Raw genomic sequence first — 26748 nt, forward strand, 5'->3', positions numbered from 1 at the left:
TTTTCCAAGTAGCCACTAAACTCATGACAATCACCCTGCCTCAGTTTCCTGGGTGTGGCTTGCTTGCTTTCTTTCTTTTTGAGACAGGGTCTCACTATATAGCCTTGCCTGGCCTGGAACTTTAGCTAGGCAGACCAGGCTGGCCTCAAACTCACAGTTTCAGTCTGCCTCTGCCTCCCAAGTGCTGGGATTAAAGGGATGTCCCACCATGCTCAATATTTTTTGAAAGTTGGTATTCTCTTCATTCCCCACATCCCAATCTTTTTCCATTTCCAATCCCATAGGCAACCGGTCCTTCGGATTCCATGATGCCTGCCTGACATGGTCTCTCAGAATATCCAACCTGTAGCCAATGGATTAGGTGCAGACAAAGGATATCTATCAAAACAATGCAGCATACCACCCACTGTACTTACCTTTGTAGACAAATGTCAGAAGGATGGACACATCTGTATAGACCATGTGTATACTTCAATCTGGCTGGTTTTCATTTACCATGGTACCTTGAAGCCCCTCATGTAAAACCTATCCAGTTCATCACATTTCATGGGCTCTACCCTCCATGATCTTCCACCTCCCTAGCAAAGGAACTATGGTGGCCTGTCTTGTAACAATGTGGTAAGCAGAGTATACACTACCTTGAAGACCTGGGAAGGAATGTCCTTGGGTCACTGTGCCTCTAAGTCTCAAACTCCTGAGAGCTGACACTGAGCCAGCAGTAAAGATGGGGAGTAGAGTGTGGGTGTCTTTGGGAGTCTGACCTTGGCTTCTGCTGTGTCACTGTGAAATCTCCTCCAATGGTAGCATTAGGAAGGTGAGACCTTGGGAGATGATTGGTAAAAAGGGTGGAGCCTCACAAATAGGAGAAGTGTTCTATAAGGTCCTAGAGACCTTTTTGTTGTTTTTTGAGACAGGGTTTCTCTGTGTAGTCCTGGCTGTCCTAGAACACTCTCTGCAGACCAGGCTGGCCTCGAATTCAGAGATCCACCTCCTAGAGATCTTTTGTTCTTTCTTCCCTGTGAAAACACAAGACATCTATGAACTAGGAAGTAGGCCTCACTAGATACGGATTCTGCCACCAAACCTGACTCAACTCCATCAATGGCGCGATGGGGAAAGACGACAAAGCTGGCCAGTGCAGGAGGGACCCAGAGGACTGGTGGATCCCCCTCCAGGGAGAAGGGGCCAGTGAAGGATCTGGTGGGTCCTGGTGCTGAGGTGCTCAGAGGTTCAAATTCTAGAGTGGACCAGGGTTATGGTGGGCATGGGGAAGTGTCCTATGTGGCAGTCACTTCGGGTGCTGTTGATAGTATGTGTGGATTGCAGGTTTTCCGGCAAGCAGAGCTATGATGCAAAGGAGGCTTTCTCAACTTAAGACTGCACTTCACATGTCCAGTTGGTCTGCTGGGAGTCACAGGGACAGGAAAGAGGGAGTCTCTGGGGCATGTCCATCGGGGTTGTAGACAAGGTCATATGGTTTTCTAGACCAATGCTAAAATCTGAGGGATGAACCTCACTTGTTTCTGAATACAAGTGGCCAGTCCGATTGCCTGGCATTCTCTACACCTGCCATTCAACTAGTCTAGTTTCCATTTTTGGCCCCAACAGAGGTCAGACAGGCTCAGGGCTACTGCCCTCACTGCCACCTGCACCTGTTCTTGCCTTCCTGTTCTTCCCTGGCACTCAGGCGAAGGGAAGCTCCTCTGCCTGCAGGGAAGGCCAATCCTGGGCATCCAGTCACCCTGAATATGAATGTGACAAGTCTGTTACCTTCCAGCCCTGGGTGCATCTGCTCACCTGGCTGGCCCTCCGCAGGACCCTGTCAGGTGGGCTAAGCCAGAGTCCCCTCGGCAGGGCTCCTCTTGGCCCTACTTCCTGGGTGTAACTCCCACAGTCAACACGAGCTTTAGGATGACACCTGCCTCTCTCCCCGACTGTCTCAGCGACCGTCTGCTTATCCCGCTTTCACAAGGATCAAAGGCCCTGGACCCAGGTCAAGAGCAGGGGTCGCAGCTATGTGGACAGATTAGGAGGTAGAGTCAGAGGCTGGAGCAAACCACTTTATTCAGCACTGAGAACCCAGCCCACCTGGGAGTCAAGCTGGAGCCAGTCACTACACCCAAGGCCAGGGCCTTCTGAGGACAAACACTGCTCCCCCAAACCTACATGGGTCTGAATCTTTGGCCCCGGACCTGTGTCTGTCCACTCTGCTGGGTTGTGTTTCTTGAACTAGTTATCTACATACACAATGCTGCAGGCAACCACGCTACCGCTACGCCACAAGTTTTGTCAAATTAACCTACCGGAGAAGATATGAGGTGAGAAAAGCCAAAACTACAGCGAAGGGAAGCACCAGGTGGCCTGGAGATGCCACCCCTGCTGCTCTTCTGTGGGGAAGAGGGTCCTTCCGTGAGAGCGGGTAACAGTAGGGAGCACTTTGGGGATACCAGTGACACTCAAGGGGCACAGAGCAGAAGGCAGCTCCCAGGGTCCGGCCCAGCAAGACCCAAAGGGAGGGAGCGGGCCTCTGCAGGGTGGAGAATGCTTCACCTTTCTTCCCCAAGAGTAGGGTCTCAGCCACACCCCAGGGCCTCCTGCATCTCTATTCCCTGGCACTAATACAGGCTGACTGTAACTGGTATGCCCGAGAGCCTTGCTGAGGGATGTCTGGGGAGCCAACCCTGCCATGGGCACCAATGGGGAAGGGGCAAGGTGTGGTTCCAGGATACTGGAGGAACATCGCCACACTAGGCCCCGAGCCATGGCGGAACAAGAAGGGGCTTCAGAGCTGCCCAGTGGTCTGACAGGGTTGGGACACACGGAGGGGAATCCAGGACTGGTCTCTACTAGCAACAGGTAAGAGCCTGAGCACATTCAAACCCCAAAGAAAACTAAAAACACAGCTGAGAAACGGAACTACGTGGACGACCAAAAGCGAGGCACTGCTGACGCTTCACCCCGGCCAACGTGCTGTCGGTGTTGACGGAGATGGGGCCTGTCCAGGACGAAGTGGTGCCAGGCAGAGGTCTCAGAGATGTAGGTAGGGGTGCTGCTGGCCAGCTGTGGAAGGTGGTTCCTTCTGCCTCATGCTCCAGGGGGCCAGCCTGCCGCTAAGCATCATCACTGCAGGGAAAGAGAAAGAGACAAAAGGAAAAGGCAGTGAAACAGAGAAAATGAAGGGAGACACAGAGATAAAGATGACAATGAGCCTGAGAAATACACAGAAAGAGACAGAATAGGCAGTGAGACAGACAGCTGCTCTCCTGAGCACAACACTTCCAGAACCAAGGTAACTTGACAACTCACTGAAATCCATCTTTGGACACAGGTCCAAAGCCTGTGTCTCCAAGACTGTATAGCACCCATCACCACCAGGACTGGATAGCCCCTAACAGCTACCTCAGCTACATGTGGCTGCTGAAGGCCACATTACAAGCCCAGGCTCAGACTGCCAAGCGGGCTGCCTCAGGCCTCAGGTGTTGGCCCAACCCCTGGGGCAGAGATGAGGATGGGAGAAGACAGAGGGGGCGTCCTGGCTGCTCTGCCCAGGAGTTTGAGGGGTGAAAACATCCCTCCCACGTGAGACCCAGGGTCACCTCATCTCTCCCTCAGCTCTAAGTTCCTTCCTACCACTTCCCTGACATTCAGACCTAGGCCACAGCCAGGGCAAGGCAGGCTCCCGGCCCCAACCTTGCTGTTGGGTGATCTCCCTTCACTGGGGCTCTGAGCAGGCCAGAGATGTGACGTGGAGACACGCTCACTCCCCACCGGTGGTACCTGCAGAAGCATGCTAAGGCCCAGGTTCCGGTGCTTCTTCTCCAGCTCCGACACAGCCTGCAGTAGGGACCGGAAGCGTTCTGCCGGATCAGCCTGCTCATCATCCTCAGAAACACCCTCATCCTTCTCAGCCTCCTGCAGAAAGTGTTCCTCCTCTTCCACGAAGAAGGCCCGAAGCTTCTTGTAGTCAGTCAGGGCCTTCTTTCTTCGGTCCATGACATGCCCCTGCAGGGGGAGTGGGAGAAGGGACAACAGTCCACCTTAGCCCACACCCACCGCTACTGTGTCCAAAGAAAGAGAGCCCTCATCTACTCTGAAAGAAACTAAGAAATATGACACCTCAGAATATATTAGCTGGCTCTTCTGAATTAAACCTACTTAAAAAAAAAAAATCAAAGGTGAGAGAAGATTCTCTTGCATTGTTTTCCTAAGCAAGAAGTGATATCTCCACATGAAAGATGCCCTGTGGACCCTCATGGTGGTGTTAGCTTGGTTCTAATGTAAGGTGGCGTTGACAGGACCTTTAAGAGGTGGGGAATGAAGCCCAGCAGTAGCAGCACACACATGCCTTTAATCCCAACACTCAGGAGACAGAGGCAGGTGATCTCCGTGAGTTCGAGGCTGGCCTGGTCTACTGAGCGAGTTCCAGGTCACTGACAGGTGTGCCCTCTGAAAAGACTGATGCTGGTCTCACAGGCTACCAGCTGGTTCCCAAGGCAGCTGTTACAGAGAGCGCAATCCTGGGTCCACACACTCCCACCATGAGACCCCACTAGAGACAGGCAAACAGAGCCTTTTAATCTCTGATGTTCAGCCTCTAGAACCAATAACTTGCCTTCTTTACACAGTACTCAGTACTCAAGTCTTAGATAATTGTGTTGCAGCAACAGAAAAAGGCTAACCCAACTCCCTGTACAAAGCCAAAGGAATGGCATTCTTATCAAGGCTGGAAGATGCTGCATGGACCTTGTTAAAAGAATTCTTTCATGTCTCCCAAATTAATCACCTGTCCACAACCTGCCATTCTCCGTCCAAGTCAATGTATTTGTTAGATATAACTGCTTCTCAGAGCTGTTTCCTCATGAGGCCTCTCATACCACTTGAACTTCTATTAAGGCAACCTTCTGTCTCCCTGCAGGAAATGCATTCCCAAGACACCTAAGTGTACAGATGCTCAAGTCCCTTTTACAAAATGGCCTAGCACTGCCATAAGCTATCTGCATCCTTCCACATGCTGCAGGTCATCTCCAGCTGACACAATCTACCTAACACAGCGTAAATACTTCTTAAAGAGTGTAGCGGGGATTCATCCCACCAATTAGCCTTGAGGTATAAGCTGGATCCACTTGCTCCCGGGCAGAATGGACAGTGGCTGTATTCCTGAGTGTATCTTCCCCTTTATTATCTTAATGAATCCTTGTTACTCCCTTAAACAGACTCTGTGGATTTCGCTTAAGAGTTTCTCTCCTATACTGTGACTAGAAGGAAGCTTATGTATTAAGTACACACATACAACAACTACAGGCCTACGGTCTATTTATGGTGCTTGCTTTGTGTGATTATATTCAGAGCCTCTTACATGCTGGACAAGCATTCCACCAATCAGCAACATCCCCATTTCCAATCAGAAGTCTGTTAAGTCCTTGGACACAGAACCCACATATACACTGCTCAGCTTATGTGAAGACCCCACTCACAGCTTCCCAAAGGTGAACTCGGGGACCAAAGCCCTGTCAGAATGCACAGTGACCTTCCACCAGCCACTTTCCCTACTGGCCTCTGGTGAATCCGAGAGCAAAACATCCATCCTGCCACCCCCAGCCACTCTTCAACCAGCCTAACGTAGATAACAGAACTAAAACAGACACTCCAAGTCAGATCTTCATCCTGGCTCTGAACCACACAACACGGGCGATAGCCATGTTCCTAAGGGAAGAATGCTTTCGCTGAAAAGGATGTAAACACCAGCCAGATAACTGCTGTCTGGACAAGCTCCTCCCTCTGACTAACAGGATCCTCATCTTCGTATTAAAAGCCTCTATGTGCTAGAACTTGTCCTTGGAATGACTGTGGGCTCCTAGTAAGCTGGACATCCTCAAAGCCTTCCAGTTTTGGGGAGGGGTAGAGCAGGTGGCTTCAGCCTTCAGCACAGGCCATCTGAGAGCATCAGGGCTTCTGTAGTCTACAAAAACACTTTGGTTTTATATTCTTAAAAAAATAGGAGGGTGGAAACTGATGAACTTTAATATCTAGAAGGAAAAGTCAGCAGAGTTTAAATCAATGTGTGGTTTTGTTGACAAGTAACCTTAAAAAACTGTAACAAGATGTCACCTTGGTGTTTAATGCCATGGAAGGTATGAGATGAAGGCAAGCTGCTAAGTACCAACTTTTTGTGTCCCCTCAAATCCCTGTGCTGAAACCTCCAGGTAATGGTGTTAAAAGTAGTGGGCCATGCCAGGCGGTGATGGTGCACGCCTTTAATCTCAGCACTCGGGAGGCAGAGCCAGGCAGATCTCTGCGAGTTCGAGGCCAGCCTGGTCTACAGAGCAAGATCCAGGACAGGCACCAAAACTACACAGAGAAACCCTGTCTTGAAAAAAACCAAAAGTAGTCCGCCTTTGGGAAGTAGTTAGTCCTACCAGAGGAGATGGGATTGGTGCCCTAGCCCCAGAGAGCTCCTATCCCCCGTCTATGTGATGATACACTGATAAAGGCTACCAGAAAGTAGCCCTGATCAGATATGGACTTGCCATGGCTTGCCTGTGGACTTCCAGCCTCCAGAGCAATAATGTCTGTGGTTTTATATGGCAGCCAGAAAACAGCAAGTTCTACTGGGGTTGGTCAGAATCAAGAGTACTACAGAGTGTCCTGTGTAGAAAAGGGAGCTCAAGCTTACAGAACTTCATGAGAAGGTAAAGCATGAGAAGGAAAGAAGATCCCTACTGACTTCTGACTAGACTGTGTCCCATGACAGTACCCTGGCATTCATTAAGTCCACACAGAGACCCCTCCTCCAGCCAGCCAAACAGCAGCTCAGTTTGGTTGTCCTGCTGGTTCCCCATATCCAGGAGACCCCACTTGCCTTCCACACAGCAGCCGCTGATTCTGCCTGACCATGCAGGTCCCGGGCATCATTTAAGTCCTTCCTCATGATTTCCACGGACCCCTTGTTCTCCTGGGAAAGAAAAGCTGGTTACAGAATGGGAAGAAGGATTTGGATACCCAGATCAGCAGTCCAGCCTCTGGCTGCTGCAACTTGTTTGTCTTTTAAAAGTGGGGGTCTCTTGTGCTTCCCACTTTGTCAGAACTAGGTACTCAGCGGACAGTTCTAGGTTTGCTGTGTGATTGCATGTTTTTAAATACTGGTTCAGACAACGGCTTTCCTCTGACTCCTCCACGTCCTGCTTGGTCTCTGTGGAGATTGCTGTCTTAGGAAGGGGGAAACAAGCCGCTGGACAAACCCTGGCAGCATGTTCTGGCAGAGCATCCGGGTTAGGACCCCGATGTAACCACTGGCTTCCACCCCAACAGTGTTCACTAATAGCGACTAAATCCTATTCTGGAGCTCATGGTGCATCATTCCAGAACATAAGGCTAACAGCAGCACCCTCAAACACACTAAGCTAATGGTTTCTCCTGCGGGGCAGAGACCAACCAGGCATCACTCACTGCCTTCCTACCTGGCCTCTCAGAAATAGACACCCTGCCCCTCTCTGGGCCTGGGAATGATACTCAAGACCCCTGGACCCTGGCTTTGCCCGGAATGTAATGGGCAGTTTCTACCCAATTGCAAATGTCACATGCAATGAACCAAGGGAGCACAGCAGAGAAGGTTCCAGAATGAGATAGACAGGCAGTCCCTCAGAGGGCTGCAAGGGATGGGTAACTGGCAGACAGAAGCCCACACTCAGGTCTCCACCAGCAAGTAGATGGGTGGGGCTTGCCTCAATGAGGTCACAGCCGGATAGGAGGAGGAAGAGGCCTTAGGGAATGGATCTGAAAGGATATGGGGGGAAAAATGACAGTCTAAGGGCGGTATAGAGATAAGGAACAAGTAGGCCAGAGAACTGGGATGAAAGGGGACAAAAGAGCATGCTCTAGAGATGAGAGATCGAGGATCAGAGCGGGGGTCCGGGAGATGGTTAACACAAATCGGGGAGGACCGAACTCACGGACTCCACGATTCAAGAACATGGCAGGAACCCGCGGGGTAGGGAGGGTGCAGGGCTGGAGGGCACCGCGGAGACTCAGGGTGGGGAGGATTCTGGGCACCCATGGGATGCGGCAGAGGGAAGAGGAGGTCAGCGCCCCGATGGAGAGACTGACTCCAGGTGAGTAAGGCACAAAGGTGAGTGGTGTGCGGGGCCGCCATGCGCACCTTGCCGCGCAGCGCCTTCCTCCAGCGCGGCTCCCATTCGGGCGGCTCCGGGCCCGCGGCCATGCGGCAGGCGGAGCATAGCGGATCTCCGTCGGCACGGCACAGCAGCTGTAGCGCGGCCTCGCTGGCAGGGCCGTCGCGGGCCGGCGCCGCGGCCGCCTCCTCGAGTGCCAGGAGGCGGCGACTGAGTGGAGGGCGGCCGGGTTCTACGGCGCGCTGCCAGCAGTCGTCCGCACACTCGGGGCACGGGAAGGGCCCGTCCTCCTCGGCCCAGAAGCGCACCACGCACGCCCGGCAGAAACGGTGGCCGCAGTCGGCGCGCACCGGCTCGCGGGGCGCGCGCTGGCACAAGGCGCAGACGGCCTCAGCGGGGCCCGCGGGGAGCGCCAGGGCTGCGGGTGGCGGCGCCGGCGGAGAGGGCGCAGAAGAGCCGGGAATCGGCCGGAGAGCGAGGCCGACAAACCTCAGCCCGACGACGCAGAACCGGACTGCGCCAACGCCGGGCACGCGCGCGCGCACGGGGCGGGGTTCGGGCTGCCGTGCGCTCTGACGTCCAGGTCCTGGCAGCTGCGCGCTCCTCCATCCAGGTCCTGGCAGCTGCGAGCTCCTCCATCCAGGTCCTGGCAGCTGTACTCTCTTCATTCAGGTCCTGGCAGCTGTACTCTCTCCATTCAGGTCCTCGTAGTCGCGCGTCGCCCCGCCCAGGTCGGAGCAGCTGCGCACTCATCCACCCTGGTTCTGGTGGCTGCTCACCTCTTTGTCCTGTTGGTGTCAGTCGTGGGCTCCGAACCCAAATCCTGACAGCGATGCTCTCTGTGTCCTATAAGGTTACTCACACTCATACTCCAGGGTGCCGCCGCAATATCATAGATAGTTGCTCGTCTCCCATAGATAACTCGGGAGGTGGTCTGTCAGGGGAGACTTTGCATCTCCTGAAATCCAGGGTGAATGAAAGTTTAGGGTGACTTATCTCTATACCTTCAACCCAGAAGCAGGATAAGACAGGTCAGGTAGACAGAAACTCCTAAAATGATTAGCATGCCTGTGTAGTCAAGCAGGCGTCTGACCAAACTACAGAAGATAGCGACATAAAGTGGAGGTGGAAATGCCAGGTGCTTTTACCTTGTGGGCCCAAATGAGGAGTCAGTGCTCCTAAAGCATAAACAGCTTCTAAGTGCCTCATGTATATCCACGACCCAACCAATACCACCACCCCACCACCACCCCGTCTCCAGAACTGTTTTCATCTGCCAAATCTGAAAGACCATCCCCACCATTCTCCTTCCCATATTTGACTTTTCCTATCATTGATATGTCATAAACTGGAACCATTTAGAATTGTTCTTTTATTGTTTTACTTGCATAAGGAATTCTCTTTTTAATTCAAATGTTATTTAGCAATATATGATTTGGTCACCAAATTAGTAAATTTGCTGTGGAAAGTTGTAATCTTACTGGGGGTGGGGGAGCGTTGTGGAGAATAGAATCTCAGTGGTATAACTGAATTTTGTGGGATTGGTTTCTTAAGTTCTTGGTGGCTACAGTTCTAAAAATCTCAAGGCATTAAATGTGTTGCTCATCTTCTCACTATCTCCACTCCAGTTAGAATCAATTTATCAGTGTCCTGTAGGGAATCTAGGTCCCTGTTGACTTGCCCATTGTCATGTGAATTTTGACTAGTCATTTAGTGATGTATATGATATATATATATATATATATATATATATATATATATATATATGCCAGTTTTATAACATAAAACAAGTTGTGCCTCTTGGGGGACCTCAACTTGTTTCATTTGCAAGCTTAAGTGAAACTTGAGCTGTTTCTTGTAAATGTCTTAATAGAAGAAAACGAAATTTAAGCTCCGCAGAGTGGCAAGGCTGGGAATAGGGTTTTGAATCTCTCGCAGATGATAGTCTTAGGAATTACTGAGATGCAAACTCAGGCATCAAATATTACTGTTGCTTATTGTTAATGTCTTGTTAATACAGGTTCAGCATCCAGAGAATCAAAATCTGAAACTATTAAGACTGCTAACATGATGTCACAGGTGGGAAAAATTTCCCATCGTGAGATCCATTCTGAACTGTCTACGCTGTACAAAAATACTATCAAGGAGAAAATTAGTTCTTAAAAGCGTGAGTTACTGGTGAGGCTGCCCCATATACTGGACCCTTTCACATGTGGACAGTTCCCTTTCCACTTTCCTATTATATTGTAACACAGTTCAGAGGTCCTTGTCAGGACGTGGGCATCTTTCAGTCACCACATCATGAACCAAATAAATGTCTTTATTTATGTTACTCGGACTCAGAAATTTTATTATAACAGTCCAACATGATCTGAAAAATGAAGATATGGGAAGATACTCAAATCCAGTGTTCATCTGAAAAATGTAGAATTAAGCAACAGCGTCACACACAAAGTGTCACATTATACTTAGCATTAGATAATGGAATGCCCACTCAGTGCCAGGGACCTGGGATGGCCATTTTGGAGCCACTCCTGCAATACAGATCAAGCCAAACAGAGACACCTTTAATCCCATGAACTTTATGTCTAGGTAGCCAAAAGAACTCTTCCTTTTTTTTTTTTTTTTTTTTTTTTTTTTTTGGTTTTTCAAGACAGAGTTTCTCTGTGTAGTTTTGCCAAAAGAACTCTTCCTAATGATTGCATTCTTACCAGCGTCCAAAGGGGCATGTGGCAGCATGTTAGAAGGCAAGAGTACATCCATAGGAAAGTGCAGAGGGGAAATACAAGGTCACATACCACAAAAACAAGCCTTGGACAATGCCAAAATATGGACAGTGTATAGTGAAAAAAGAAGAAATTGAGCCGGGCGGTGGTGGCGCACGCCTTTAATCCCAGCACTCAGGAGGCAGAGCCAGGTGGATCTCTGAGTTCGAGCCCAGCCTGGGCTACCAAGTGAGTCCCAGGAAAGGCGCAAAGCTACACAGAGAAACCCTGTCTCGAAAAACCAAAAGAAGAAGAAGAAGAAGAAGAAGAAGAAGAAGAAGAAGAAGAAGAAGAAGAAGAAGAAGAAGAAGAAGAAGAAGAAATTGAATGGTATATGTACTGTTCAGGGTTCCCTAGAGAAACACAACAAATAAAGTGACAGAGAGAGAGAGAGAGAGAGAGAGAGAGAGAGAGAGAGAGAGAGAGAGAGAGAGAGAGAGAGGAGAGAGAGAGGATTTATTAGTGCAGCTTACAGGTTATGGTCCAACTAGTCCAACAATGGCTGTCTCCTGATGGAAAGTCCAAGAATCTAGTAACTGTTCAGTCCACCAGGTTGGATGCCTCAGCTGGTCTTTAGTATATGCCAGAATCCTGAACAAGTAAGTTCTAATACCACTAAAGAAATGAACTTAGCAGTAAGAGTGAGAACGAGCAGGCAAAGAGCAAGCGCTTCCTTCTTCTGTGGTCTTTATATAGGCTGCCCGCAGAAGATGTGGGCCAGATTTAAGGTGGATCTTCTCACCTCAAAAGATCTGGATTTAGGGTGGTTTTCCCAGCTCAAATGATTCAGTCAAGAAAAAAAATCCCTCATAGGTGTACCCAGCCCCCTTGTGTTTTAGTTAATTCCAGATGTAGTCAAATCGACAACCAAGAACAGCCATCACAGCATGTACATGGAATTTATGTAATCCAACAATGCTCAATGCTCACACAGAACAGCAGTGAGTTTTGCAGGAATGCACTCCAAAGAATATTATATAAGCAGGTGTAGTCAGTTATCCACAACTTAGGAGTCTTCTTCAGATTGAGATTGAAAATATATTGTAAATGTGATGTTGCCATTTGTGTGTACTAAACACTACTATGCAGCCATATCTGTACTAAATCTATACAGTCCTGTTCATTTCCTAAACAATAGAACAAATATTCACACAGTAATCATATCCTATTTAGTATCATGTCATCTAGAAAAAAATTAAATTAAATAGAAGTATCCATGTAAATATTATAATGTTTTAGCTGACTATAGTGGTACATGCTTTTAATCACAGCACTCAGGAGTCATGGCAGGCAGAGCTCTGTGAGTTTCAGGCCAATTTTATCTACACAGTAAGTTCCAGGCCAGCCAGAGCTACATAATGAGACCAAAACTCTGTGTGTGTGTGTGTGTGTGTGTGTGTGTGTGTGTGTGTGTGTGTGTGTGTGAAACAGAGATTTTTGTCTGAGGGATTTGGGTGTCCTTAAATGTTGTTATCCCTGTAGGTTTAAAGCCAACCTCTTCAACAGATATGACATGTATGCATATATATAAATTTGAATTTTTTTTCTTCAAATTAAAAAATCTAATTGGGGATCAGCAAGATGGCTCAGTGGGTAAAAGTTCTTGCTGTGCAAGCCTGGAGACCTGAGGTTGATCTCTGGAACCCAGGTAAAGGTGGAAGGAAAAAATTAACTCCACAATGCAGTCCTCTGACCCTCACACAAGCACTATGGCATGGATGCCCACACACATCTCATACACACACACACACACACACACACACACACACACACACTAATTAATAATAATAAATTTTATAAGATAAAATTTAAAAATTAGTTGTATTAGAGCACATCTATATTCATCTAATTGACCATGGCCATATCCAACATGGTTCTCAAGTTGTTACTGAGGTCTGATCCTTAAACTCGGGGCCTTATGCATCCTAGACAATGACTTTGCCTATCTATAATCCCGGCACTTGGGAAATGAAGGCAAGAAAATTGTGAGTTCAAGGCCAATTTGAGCTACATAGCAAAACCCTGGCTTAAAAAGAAAAACCAGGGCTGGAGAGATGGTTCAGAGGTTAAGAGCACTGGCTGTTCTTCCAGAGGTCCTGAGTTCAATTCCCAGCAACCACATGGTGGCTCACAACTATCTGTAATGAGATCTGGTGCCCTCTCCCCAGGCATACATGAAGGCAGGATGTTATATACATAATAAATAAATAAATCTCTTTAAAAAGAAAAGAAAAAAAACGAAACCAAGCAAAAACAACAAAAACATGGCAGCAATGGAAAGCAATGCGGAAGGAGATGTGGGAAGAGCTACACTGTAACCTGAAAGTTGGGACAGCACATAGGCGTCCTGGACACTGCCTACATGTGGCATCCTGGAAACCCAGGCTGGCACACAGGCATGGCCAAGGTGTGGCTGGAAGAGCACTCTTCCGATGCCATGCATGTTACACGGGGAAAAGTATACAGCAAAGCGGAGGGTTAAGCCTGAAGATCAGTTGTCCTTTCCGAATCTTCAGTTCTGGGGATCAAATGAAGGCCTTGCGTACACCAGGGCCAGCTGTCCACCATTTAAATACACCCCCAGCCTATGAGCTGCCTTTTGGATTTGATTCTAGGGATAAACATTAAAAAATAGTTTATCCTTTTGACTTTAAAATTGCAGCAACTCACTTGAGAAGCCCACACTCACTCGAGGGTGTAGGTTACTGTCCTTTACTTAAGCCTCTCTCCCTTTTTAAACTGTTTAAATTTTAAAATACTTACTTTTATTGTATGTAGTTTGAATATTTTGCCTGCCAGATGCATGCACACCACGTGAGTACATAGTGCCCAAAAAGGCCAGAAGAGGACTTCAGAACTAGACTTACAGACAGATGTGAGCAGCCATGTGAATGCTGAGAACTGACCTCAGGTCCCCTGCAGCAAATTCAAGTGCTCTTAACCACTGAGCCATCTCTTCAGCATCCTCTCTCCTCTCTGGATGCCTGTGCTTAAGCCTATCCTAAAACCTTTTCTTTAAAGAAGATTGTGTTTATATTTATGTGTGTGTGTATGTATGTATGTATGTATGTATGTATGTATGTGTGTGTATGTCTATACATGTCTGTGGGTACCTGTGGAGGTCGAGAAGGACATTGAAGGCTATGGAATCAGAGCTGCAGGAGGCTGTGTGCCATTCAACACGGGTGCTGAAAATCCAGCACTGATCCTCTGCGAGAGTAGCTCAAGTGCTGAGCCATCTCTCCAGCCCCAAACCTGTTAATAAAATACAATGCTGCTTCAAAGAAAATTGCTTCAAACCAGTTACTTAATAACTACTACCTTTTCAATATGTTAGATGTAAAAACAAATGTTTCAGATGTTTAAAATTCATCTGAATCCTAAAATCTAACTATACCTGTGATGTTTACAAATATAAACCAACAACAACAACAATAACAAACATAATATTAATAATAATAATGTGTTTGAATTACTCTCTATCTTTCTGAAACAATTCCCTCAAACTGACTGAAGCAAACTGGGGTTTTGTTTATAGAGCTCTGGATAGATGAATGATATGAAACTGAAAATGAATGGACTATAGGGTTCTGAAGTAAATGAGAGATTAACTACCAAGAGGCTAGATATAGAGCCCTGATGTTAATGATTAACAGGACACTTTAGTGAAGGGATAGAGCCGGGTGGTGGTGGTGCACGCCTTTAATCCAGCATTTGGTAGGCAGAGCCAGGCGGATCTCTGTGTGTTGAGGCCAGCCTGGGCTACCAAGTGAGTTCTAGGAAAGGCGCAAAGCTACACAGAGAAACGCTGTCTCAAAAAAAACAAAAGAATAATATTTGGAAAGAGCAGAGTATCACGAAGGTAACACATGTCATTGTAAACAAGGGGACTAGGGCAAGTAAGTTTTGAAAAAAGAGAAGAGGAAGATCACATCAGATATTCCAAAACAAAATTCTTGGGCCATGAGGACAGTTGTGCGCAGTAACCCCTGTAGTATTCTCTGTGAATGGCGGCAGTACCCTCTGTACAGGGCTGTACTCCTGATAGAGCCTCATTGGGCACACCTGCTTCACAATTATAACTTTTGGTTAGGGCTGGACAAAGGCATTGGCTGACTTCCCGGGGAAGATGGGAAGAAATGTCTATTTGCCCCAGTTAAGACACTGTTATATAAAAGAAACAATTCCACCAAGTTCAAATTGGTGAGCCAAGTAAGTTTATTGGAATTACTGACAGGACTTGGGAAGGGGTTACTTATAGGATCATGGGTGAATCAACAATTATATTATCAAGAAGTTCCACCTCAGCATGGATGATAACTCGGGAAAGCTGCATCATGGGAATTCCCACCTCCAGCCAGCCTTCCACTCCCTATATGCTCCAATAGGAACCCCCAAGACCCCCAGGATAAAAAACAGGGATGCAATTATCTCCTTTTCCTGTGAGTGAATATTAACAGCCCCACTACCATTACCATAAACCTAGATGTCATTCATTCTTCGGGTCTTCACACATCTCTGCTCTATGATGACCGGCAGGATGGCACGTCAGGCCTAGAGGAGATCCCTTCACTATAACAAAGAGTGGCTCTATTTTTGCTTCTGACAGCCTTCACAGTGTCGTCGTCGTCGTCGTCGTCGTCGTCGTCGGTCTCCTGCTCTGTTGGCGCCACCATACTTGAATTAAAAAAAAAATAAAATTATCGTTTAAGATAAGGAGACAAAGCCCAATCGAAGAGTAACAAATCCTTGGCTGCAGGATTAGGACGTGGGTGGAGTACTTGGTGCCTTGTGCACAGCGGGGGGGGGGGGGGGGGGGGACTTCTTAGCCGGTGGAGAGAAGTGACTGAGAAATCCCAACACACTACCAGTGCAAAGAGACTGACAGGGAAATATGGAGGCTTCCGGGGCAGGAGGGGGATTGTCGGTTGTTAATCTGCAGCGGTGACCGAATACCATGGGCTGCATCATTTATAGAGAAACACTTATCTGGGTTCCTAAAGCTGGGAAATCCAAAGCTGAGGAGCTGCATCTGGTGACAGCCTCCTTGCTGTGGGGACTCTGCAGAATAAAGGTGTTCTCAGAGCATCATAGGGTGAGACAGAGCCAGCTGTAACAAAAACACCCCAGCGGTAACCCACAAATCCATCGGTCCAAGAGTGGGTTAATCCAGTCCAGAGGCCTGGGGTGATTTCAGTGTGCTGCGGTCAATGCACCCTCCTACCGACACCAGCCGCACAAGCCGAGAGCTGCATTGCCTGCTGCTCCCGCTCCGAAGGCTTGCCTACGCGGTCCTTTATCCCATCCGAACAGGCCAGCTTACCTCCTCCCCTCCTGGTGAGGAATTTGTTCTTTCACGAGCGTTTGTACCTCCATATTTTCTCCCTTGTTCTTGGACACCACAATGATTTCCTTAGATATGTGTGCTCTGGTTGGGAGTCAGGGGAGTAGGGAACCGGGGGCAGGGCAGGCTCTGGTGTTTCCTGGGGAAGGTCGGGGTGTGACCTGCAGCTTGCTTATGGCTGCATCCCTTCCTGATTCTCTCGCTCATCTCCGGGTCCAGCTGCCTTTCCCCATCCCCCACCCCCAGCAGTCCTAATGGGCCACCGTGACTCCTCTGCCCCTCCTCCCGACCCTTCTTTTTGCGCGAACGCCGCCTCTTTTGAGAAAATACATACTCTCATAAATTCCGAGTCGGGGAGAGTACGCAGTCATATCTTCTCTACATACTGCTCGGAAGCCGCTGGTTCACTCCCAGCAGTCCCTAAGACGTTTAACTACTGTGCTTAGGGGGAGAAGCAGGAAATTACTTAAGGGAATTAAGAAGGAAGTGGTCACTCGCAAGGAAGAAAATTTCGCCAGAGCCCCGCGGCTGGGGCAGGTAGACAGGTGCACAAAGGCACCAAATTTAGGGTATGTGCGGCTCTCAGAGCTGGGGATGGTAGCCCGGCTTTTCTCGGACTTATATTGGTTGCGAAGATTTGCCTCAATAGCTCTCACCATCGATCATTAGAGCGGCTGTGGAGAACTGGCCACAGAAGACCCTTCGGCAAACACTGGCGAGAGGAACAGGCCAGCTTACCTCCTCACAACCCCATGCCTCGGTGCGGTCAGCTGAGCCCCTTGGATGCCCAATCGGAGAAAACACCGTCCTTAACTGAAGGACTCTCCAGTGCCCCAGCTGCTGCCGCCACAGAGAGGTCCTGGAGTCAGGGTCCTGGTGGGAAGGAAGGCCTTTGTCCAAAGGATGCCGGCTGGAAACTGCAGAGGACAAAAGATGCCTAAACCCCGTTCCTACTTCAAGCTCGCTACAAACCCCAGAGCCTGCACCTACTTCCTGGAGCTCCGAACTCAAAGGTTCAACCGGGCAGGAAAGCCTGAAAACCTGTCCTCTGTATTCTGCAGACCCCCTTTTTTCCCCTGAGTAAAAGGAGTCTAGATGTCCAGTGCTACTGCTCCTCCAATTATCAGCCTCTTTGGGGGACCCCCTTCCCCTAATGTATGTCACATTGGCCATAATAGTGTATCACTTGTATTAATTGTGGGAATTTTGAAAGAACCCAGTTTTGTTGCTGGGGTGAGAGCTGGGGTAGAAGAGAAGGATGTGTGCTTGTCATCCACAGCGGCACCCAAATCCAGGATGTCAATGTGCTTATGAATGCCAAAGACGTCCTTTCCACATGTGGACTGATGGCCTCCAGGGCCAGGCTCGTGCTTTAGAACCAGTGAAGACAGGGAAAGGAGGTGCAGACAAAAATGAAACCTTTTACCACCCGCGTTTAAAGTGTACCCACGGGACTGCTGGGGGTGGGGTGAGGGAAGGGAGCCGAACAGGAGATGGGCAAGAGAATCAGGAAGGGATGCAGCCTTTAGTGGCTGCTACCGAAGCCATCGCTTCCCAGACAGACTCTCTTTTTCATTGTCTGCTCTTCATTTTCAAAATTACATTTCAATTCACATCCTGAGGTCAGAGGACAAGGTGCTGGACTCCTTCCCCACTTCCACTGTGTGGACCCCAGCATTGGACTCAAGGCTTGACACTTAACCACTGAGCTAACTCTAGTGGCCCTCCTTTCTCTCTCTCTCTCTCTCTCTCTCTCTCTCTCTCTCTCTCTCTCTCTCTCTCTCTCTCTCTCTCGTTCTCTCTTCCACTTCTTTCTCCCTGGTTCTTCTTCCTCCCTTCCTTTCCAGTACCTGCCCTCCCTTTCTCTCCTCCTTTCCTTCTTCCAAGCACAACCCTCCAGCTTGCCAATGTTTTATCTGTAATGTAAAATCTGTTGGTTTTGCCAATCTAAGCAACTGGAGAGGTTCTCCAGACCACTGATGTTGCATTATCAGTAACAGAATGCTGCCATGGGAAAGCCAAGTGCTGTAATGGAAGCGTGTGTGCCAAAGTGATCATGTATGGCACATATTCCGAGGGGCTGGAGCAAGGGAAGGGGATGTTTTGTTTGTTTGTTTGTTGTTTTATTTTGTTTTGTTTTTTAAGACACAAATGAGGAACTGAGCATGGTGGTGTACACCTTTAATCCCAGCACTCAGGAGGCAGAGGCAGACAGATCTCTGTGAGTTTGAGGCCAGCATGAGTTCCAGGACAGTCAGAGCTGTTACACAGAGAAACCCTGTCTCAAAAAGACAAAAACAAAACAAGACAAACAAACAAACAAAAGCCACAAATGAGAAGGAATGTGCAAGATATTTTTAAACAATAATCTTTGGCCAAAATTACCAATAGCAAAAGTGGCACCAGTCTGAGATTGAACAGGCACTTGATGGGAAGATCTTCATGTAGAAGTAATTGATGTGTGTGTGCGCGCGCGCGTGCCTGAGGCATATTAATATTAAACTCAGACTGTATCTAACTATCCGATGGCCCTCAGTCCCTTAGAGGGTTCTGCAAAAGCGCCTGGCTCCAGAGTCTTGTAATGGAATACGATGTCATTTGTGAGTAAATAGCCTTTCCCTCACAACCTCTCGGCTTTGCCCCTCCACGGCTCCCTCCAGTCTGTTAAGATTGACAGGAGTTATTTTTACTCTGACAACTTTTATGCTTTATACAATACCAGATCCACTGGGTATGTTTTTATAACAACAGTAAATGATCCACAAAACAGGAAGTCTTCCTTCAGGATCACCCACCATAGGTGAGTCATAGGCCACTGCAATGTGGCCTTGGAGTGAGGGAGAGAGACAGGCTGTTGTTCATTCTGCACACTGTGTAGACACCCAGGAGCACACTGCCAACATGGACTGAAAGTGACTAAGATGTTGACGTCACCGGGAGGAGCCCTGCATGCAGTTGTACTTGTAAGTTTCGTTTAATATTGTCTTCACTTGTCATTAAATAGCCTTAAAAATTAATGAGCCAGATGTGGCAGCTGTTATCTTAACCCGCTGGAGATGGAAGCAAGAGCATCTGGAACTCAAGGCTGGATGAGGTACATGAGACCTTGTCTCAAGGATAACAAACTCCATTGTAAAAGCCAGCCATGATGTGGTGGGGCCTCATCACTTCTACATTTTTTTTTTTTTACACATGCTATTTTTGGAAGTGAATGCCTATGTTTGCTTGCAAACATGGTTGTTACTTTGGGAGACTACATTGACAGTGGGGTTTCTGCACATTGTAGAATATCTTGGCATATATTGCCAGCTTTCCTCCTTCAGGGCAGGGCAGTGTTTTTGCTTGAGCTATGGAGCGCCGCCCCCCCCCCATCTTAGTAGGTGAAACATTTGCCATTGTTTTAACAAGCATCTGTTTGCAATTAATATGATATATCAACAGCAGTAGTTTTTTTGTTTTAAGATTTGCTTTCCTATTCCTGTTCTTAAACAATTTGTAAATGTTCTCTAAATTATACAGATAATTCTAATATTAACCTTTTGACTCTTGGTAGTTGCAGGTAATTTTAACCCAAGGTTTATTCACATTGTGTGTATAGGAGGGTTGACACCCAAAATGTTTTCTTTTTTTCCTAAGTGATTTTTGTTTGTTTTTGTCTTTCAGGACAGGACTTCTGTGTGTAGCCCTGGCTGTCCTGGAACTCGCTCTGTAGACCAGGCTGGCATCAAACTCAAAGATCCACCCGCCTCTGCTGCCTGAGTACTAAGATTAAAGGCGTGCGCCACTGCTAGACTCTAAGTGATTTTTTTTTTTTTTACAAAATTGTTTTGAAAGCATTTTCTCATGCTGATAACTAAGACTCTGGTTCCCTTCCCCTGAAGTCTCCCAATATGAAAACACACAAGGCCTCAGCAGCTGGAGTGAATAGGTTTCCAGGTTGGTTTATTCACCAAGCGTTGGGTGGGCATCTGCTGGCTGCCATATTGTCTTTTGCCCTGTAGACACTGCAGAAACAGCCACATCTCTTCGTGGGGGATTACAGTTCACTCTGTATTTTGGTGGGAGATAGAAATGCTGTGTGTTGCTGTGAAGAGCTCATAGGAATTATGCACTAGTGTGTGCAGGGCACCTTGCCAGCCTGTTCACCCATATGAGCTCACAGCATCTAACAGGCATTATACTATCACATGAAGGAACGGAGGGGCGAAGAAAGTAGATTACATGCCCCAGGTATGGTAGCTATCCATATCCATATCCACCTTCAGACCAGGATTCCTCAACTGTGATATGCAGATCATAACTCAAGTGTGTTTAAAGCCAGCTCTCCAAGTGAGGCTGAAATGGGAGCGATGTGAACATACAGCCTTTTTATTTTCACTCAGCACCGTGTGTGTGTGTGTGTGTGTGTGTGTGTGTGTGTGTGTGTGTGTGTGTGTGTGTGTATACGCGCGCACAAATTGTTATGCGAGGCATAACTTCTGTAACCTGCTATGTCCTGTAAATATGGTACCCATCCGTAACGTTACGTCAGCCTTAGCTCCAGTTCCGGGCATTATGGACATCCCAAGAATCCCTTTCCCCAGATAAATATCTACCTGGCCACACACTCCCAGTGAAACTGCCTTAGTATGTTTTCAGATTTCCCAATGAACTGTTGAAATTCGCTCATGAATTCTCATAGGAATGTCTTTGCTTTTGTTTCCCCTGAAGAGAGGCTATGATATGAAATAAATGGCAGTTGAAAGCTGTCATTTCCTCCAACTAAGCAGGCAACAAGCTTCTTCCTCGTTAGCTGTGGATGAGAAACAAATGGCCGGCGATTTGGTTCAACGAGAGTCGGATCCGGCAGTACTGTCCCTTCAGCCACGTCCACAACTGCCAGAGATGCTAAATCATCCCAGTTATAACAAAGGGTTCAGACAAAGATGAGACACCTGAGCCGGCTCAGCCAACGCACTTTCGGATTGGTTGCGATACCGTCCAATAGGAAAGAAGAACCGGTGTCTCCTAGTTACAACATTTTATGGTTGTCCAATCAGATGATACTACTTTGGAGCCTTCATTTAAATATGAGGATGACAAATAACCTTGCCTTCACCGTCTCTGCGTTCGTCTTGGTGCAGCCAGTGCAGCAGGATGCCGGAGCCTTCCCGCTCCACTCCAGCCCCCAAGAAGGGGTCCAAGAAAGCCATTACCAAAGCGCAGAAGAAAGACGGCAAAAAACGCAAACGGGGCCGCAAGGAGAGCTACTCCATCTATGTGTACAAGGTGCTGAAGCAGGTGCACCCCGACACCGGCATCTCCTCCAAGGCCATGGGCATCATGAACTCTTTCGTCAACGACATTTTCGAGCGCATCGCCAGTGAGGCCTCCCGCCTGGCGCACTACAACAAGCGCTCGACCATCACGTCCCGCGAGGTGCAGACGGCCGTGCGTCTGCTGCTGCCCGGGGAGCTGGCCAAGCACGCCGTGTCCGAGGGCACCAAGGCTGTCACCAAATACACCAGCTCCAAGTGAGGCGCGGCGCGGGCGCCACCAACCCAAAGGCTCTTTTCAGAGCCACCTTCCAATCTCAAAAAAGGAGCGTGCTACCTGATGTGATTGGGATCTGTCATTCACTTGATGTGCATTAGGATGGGGCGGGGGTAGGTGCTGGACATTGTGACTCTGAGGTAATACACGCCTTGTTTATAATACATTAATAAAGAAATTGGTCTGGTTTAATTTTGGCCACAGAGAACGTAGTTTAGTAGATTGCTTCCGGAGACATTTGGCATGGACTGCGCGGTTGGGGGTGGGGGGGCGTCAGCAGCAGAATCTCTTCTCATCTTCCCACCCTCTCCACCCTCCCTCCCCCATGTCCTGCTGAGTGCGGTGTTGAGGCTCAGGTTGTGCTCTCGGAGCCATCTTCCTCCGTCTCTTTGCTCCCTTCCTCCCCTTGCCAGGATTAGACACTTTGAGATCTTCCAGCCAAAGACAATTTAAGTAGGTCTTCTGTAGTCTGCTCGAAACGCCTAAAAATGCGACGCTCAGCCCTGCTCTCCAACCTTTACCGCTAAGCCAAAATCTTGCCAGTGAAGATTCTGGTATTTTACCCACGCATGTATTTAAACGATGAAAGGCCCTTTTGTTTCATCTCAGTATATACGTGTGTGTGTGTGTGTGTGCACGCACGTGAGTATATATCATAAAAATGTGTGTATACATTAATGGAACTCTAGTAAATGGTGAAACATCCTTTTAAATAAAGTAAATTAGTACCTTTAAAACAAAAAAAAAAGCTACATACGCCGTATTCAGTTTATGTTTGCAGTAATAAGTGCAAGAACAGTCCAAACCACCCTCCCTATAAAATTCCAATACGAGTGGTTCATTGTGTGTCAGAGAAGCCCATCTTCCATGAGCTCCTAGTCGCCCCTGGTTCCGATTACATGTCGGCTTCACGGATGGACAATGGCGGTCTTTCTCCTCACACCCGTGACAGCCGCTCATTTGTCAACATTTAACCTCTTACTGTCTCACACAGGAAAGGAGAGTCTTTCTGTTGGTAATTTCTTCTTAAAACGACAGCTTTTTCCCTTGCTCAAAATCCTTAGTTGGTTCCCTAATAATTAGCAAATTTGGACCGTCTAGTTCAGATTTGGGGAATAGCAGTCTTGTCCATGTTTCAGACTGCACGCCCTCAAATCCCTGATTGTCCCCTCCAACCTTACTAACATTAAGTTTTTCAGATCCAGAGAACAGGTCATTTGCATTGTCCTAGTTCTTGCTATTATAAATTCTCACATATTTGTTGTACACTTGCTACACTTGCCAATTTTTCAATTTCACCAGTTCATTTCACTGTTACAACATGGAACTGGGGACATTGTGTATACAGTTAGTTCTCTCGGTTTTCTATATTACAAAATCTCAACAGCAGAGACAATTTTCTGCCTTCTTTGTCTCCTCCTTAATATTCACACTCTACAAGAGGATGAATCTTCCCCATTCCGAGCTGTGGTTGCCAAAGGAACACACTTGGGCAGCTTATTCTGAACTTCCAGCTTTTGTCAGAAAAAAAAAAAGAAAAAAAGAAACCCTAAAAAAAAAAAATGAAACCATTGTATTAACAACCATAAATGTATTGTTAGAGGATTATCCTTGAAAGTTGTGATTGTGTGCTAGATTTGCTCACCAATTCTATCTTTTGTACTAAACCGTGTTTAGACTCATCTGCTAGGTTCATCTTTCTTCTGAAGGCAAAGGTTCCAGTTTACTGAAACCATGTATTGTACCAGGCCTAGATGAAGCAGTTGCAAGTGTTCCTTTAAAACCGGATACTTGGGCTGAAGAAATGGCTCAGGGTTAAGAATACCTATTGCTCTTGCAGAGGACCTGGGTTCAATTCCTAACACCCACAATAGCTGGGTCATTAATGGCTCACAACCATCAATAATGCTAGACCCCCCTCTTTTGACTTCTGCACACACGTGGTACACATAAATGCAGGGGAAACACTCAAAGCTAAAATTTTAAAATGGATGCTTGACTCCGGGCCTGGCCATGCAGCTCTGTAACAGAGTACTTCCCTGTATAATGAGAGCATTAGAGGCCTTGACAATCACTTGGCATCAGTTCAGAGAGGATTGTAGTCAGCCTTTTTCTCTTAATGTAAATCCTGTTTGTGTTTTGTTTGGTGACGGGGTCTCACTATGTAGCTCTGGATAGCCTGGGACCTGATATGCAGACCACACTGGTCTTGAGCACACGAAGATCCACCTGCTTCTGCTCCTCTCAACTGACATTTGAGGTCTACACCACCATGTCTGGCTTCCAAATCCTCTATTTTTGAGACCATTAAGAATATTGGCATGAGTCCATGGTGGTGCATACCTTTAATTCCAGCACTAGGGAGGTAGAAGCAGGCAGATCTCAGAGTTCCAGGCCAGTGTGATCCATATAGTGAGTTCTAGACCAGCAAGGCCTACATGATACCTACATTGGGGTGTGTGTATATGTTTGTGTGTGTGTGTGTGTGTGTGTGTGTGTGTGTGAGAGAGAGAGAGAGAGAGAGAGAGAGAGAGAGAGAGAGAGAGAGACAGAGAGACAGAGAGAGACAGAGACAGAGAGAGACAGAGACAAAGACAGAGAGACAGAGAAAGAATGTGAAAGAACTGTTGACAGGTCTCGACTTTGATGATGGATCATGGTTTATGTTTTCAATTATGACTAAAGAAGGAATGTATTGGGTAAACCGGTTATGACAAGGCTTCTATTACTATGCACTTTTTTCTATCTTTTAAAAAAAGATGCCCATAAAGATACATGCTCAGCTATGTTCATAGCAGCACTATTTGTAATAGCCAGAACCTGGAAACAACCTAGATGCCCATCAACAGAAGAATGGATGGAAAAAATGTGGTACATATACACAATGGAGTACTACTCAGCAGAGAAAAACAATGAAAGCATGAAATTTGCAGGCAGATGGATGGAACTAGAAAAAATCATCCTGAGTGAGGGTAACCCAAACCCAGAAAGACAGTCATGGTATGTACTCACTCATAAGTGGATTCTAGATATAAAATAAAGAACAATCAGACCACAGCCCATAGAACCATAGAGGCTATATATATAGTATGGAGGTCCCTAGGACAACTGTGGCTTATAATAAATTTCGGTTTTACTCAATTATTGAAAAAAAATAGCCAAATGAATGGAAACACATGAACTATGAACCAAAGGCTGAGGGGCCCCCAGCTGGATCAGGCCCTCTGAATAGGTGAGACAGCTGATTGGCTTGATCAGTTTGGGAGGCAACTAGGCAGTGGGACCAAGTCCTGTGCTCATTGCATGAGTTGGCTGTTTGAAACCTGGGGCTTATGCAGGGACACTTGGCTCAGTCTGGGAGGAAGGGACTGGACCTGCCTGGACTGAGTCTACCAGGTTGATTGCAGTCCTCAGGGGAGGATTTGCCCTGGAGGAGGTGGGAATGGGGGTAGGCTGGGGCTAAGGGGAGGGTGTGGGAGGGGGGAGAATAGGGGAACCCATGGCTGATATGTAGAACTGAATGGTATTGTAAAATAAAATTAAAATTAAAAAAGAAGAAAAAGGAAAAAAAGAAAAAAAGATGTCAAGTGAAAATAATGCTATATTCCACACACTGATTGCTTGTGCCCATGAATGGATTTGAAATAAACAACCCAGGCAGTGGGGAAGAAGAGGACTGAGTGGCATCTCAGTGGTACAACCTTGGCTAACAGACTAGAGGTCCCGAGTTCAGTCTCCCACCCACCCCCTCCTCCCATCAAACCTCAATGGAAGACTCATTTTCACTAACGTAACAAAGCTTAACGATTTGTGTCTTAAACAACTGTCTGCTCTCCTGGTGTCCCTTTTTAAACACTGTGATGACTTGGTTGACGTGTTCAAATTTCAATAGACAATTCTGGAGAATGGCAGTTGGTAAAATGTAATATACATATAATTGCTGTTGGCAGGATTTGAGGCAGAAAGAAAACAGAGACAAATTCTCAAAGAAAATAATCCAAAATATCTGTTAAAGAATTTGGTTTACTTTGTCCTGACTCTGGTGTTAATGTTCTAATAGGTATTTTTAAGACTAATTTAAAAAAAAAAAAAAAGTCCTACACTGACATTTGCATTTTTGCAGCTACTTGACAGGATAAAAATACTTCAGATGGTAACTTTAAAACGTATGAAGTTGTCAAAATCCTTTTATGTGGAAAGGGATCGATGGCTCGGCTCCGGTAGGAAGTTCCAGCGGAGACACCGCCCCCCCCACCGTCCCCCCCACCCCCTCCTTCCAACTGCCCGTTGGCAGCGGACCAGACGGACCAGACGGGACAGGCTCCCTTTGACTGTTTGGGGAAAAAAATAAAATTTATATTACTCCTTGCTGGAGACGGCGATAGGATTCTCAATATATCTCATACCGGTTCAAATAAATATAGCCAAACCAAGGAAAGTGGTGTTCTTTCCACGGTTAAGATCTCCTGCCCAAACGTTCCAGATCAAGATGGCATTCTCAAATAAATGCTGAGTGCGGACAATTCTGTTACCAACGCTTCACTGAAAATAAAGCAGCTTTAGGAGAGGAACTCATTTGCTCAAAACAACGGGATTCTTTCCCAAATCCTTCCATCCCCTAGCCACTAAAACTGCTGGCGGCTGCAGCTGGCTACATCCAGCTCTTTTACACAGGCATTGCGGGTGTCGCCGCCGTACCTTTTCAAGCCCTGTTCCAGCATACTGTTGTGCAGGATCTGTTGGGATGTAATGCCAGAATGGTCATATCCAAGGGATCAAGACGCCTGTCTGTTCCAGGAAAGGTTCTAAAGGAACGCAGATGCAGAGGCCACCCAGCGGGCACGGCACCCAGAATCCCACTACGCTGGTGACCTCGCCCACCTGGGGAAGACTGGAGGCTTAGGGAGGGGACTCACGCCCCTTGTCTATCCCTTGACCATCGTTCTCATCCCACCCTCGGGAAGAGCAGAACAGCTGC

At 47.4% G+C, this 26748-nt stretch overlaps 2 protein-coding genes and 1 long non-coding RNA gene across 3 annotated transcripts; 1 reads left to right on the forward strand and 2 right to left on the reverse strand.

Moving 5' to 3' along the window:
• Positions 1-2047: 2047 nt before the first annotated feature.
• Positions 2048-8812, reverse strand: Rnf187 (ring finger protein 187). Its single transcript, XM_076542416.1, has 4 exons — positions 8156-8812; positions 6860-6952; positions 3778-4002; positions 2048-3123 (listed from the first exon to the last, which is right to left on the reverse strand). The coding sequence occupies exons 1-4, from the start codon at positions 8795-8797 to the stop codon at positions 3121-3123; spliced, it is 963 nt and encodes a 320-aa protein (XP_076398531.1). The 5' UTR covers positions 8798-8812; the 3' UTR covers positions 2048-3120.
• A 7017-nt stretch (positions 8813-15829) lies between these two features.
• On the reverse strand, positions 15830-16540 carry LOC121831812 (uncharacterized). Its single transcript, XR_013041663.1, has 2 exons — positions 16218-16540; positions 15830-16004 (listed from the first exon to the last, which is right to left on the reverse strand). It is a non-coding gene; the product is annotated as an uncharacterized LOC121831812 (long non-coding RNA).
• Positions 16541-21308: 4768 nt separating this feature from the next.
• On the forward strand, positions 21309-21978 carry LOC102924610 (H2B.U histone 2). Its single transcript, XM_006996275.4, has one exon. The coding sequence runs from the start codon at positions 21375-21377 to the stop codon at positions 21753-21755; it is 381 nt and encodes a 126-aa protein (XP_006996337.1). The 5' UTR covers positions 21309-21374; the 3' UTR covers positions 21756-21978.
• The last annotated feature ends 4770 nt before the right edge of the window (positions 21979-26748 follow it).

This window comes from Peromyscus maniculatus, chromosome 8, assembly GCF_049852395.1.
Source record: "Peromyscus maniculatus bairdii isolate BWxNUB_F1_BW_parent chromosome 8, HU_Pman_BW_mat_3.1, whole genome shotgun sequence".
NCBI classification, from domain to species: Eukaryota; Metazoa; Chordata; class Mammalia; order Rodentia; family Cricetidae; genus Peromyscus; species Peromyscus maniculatus.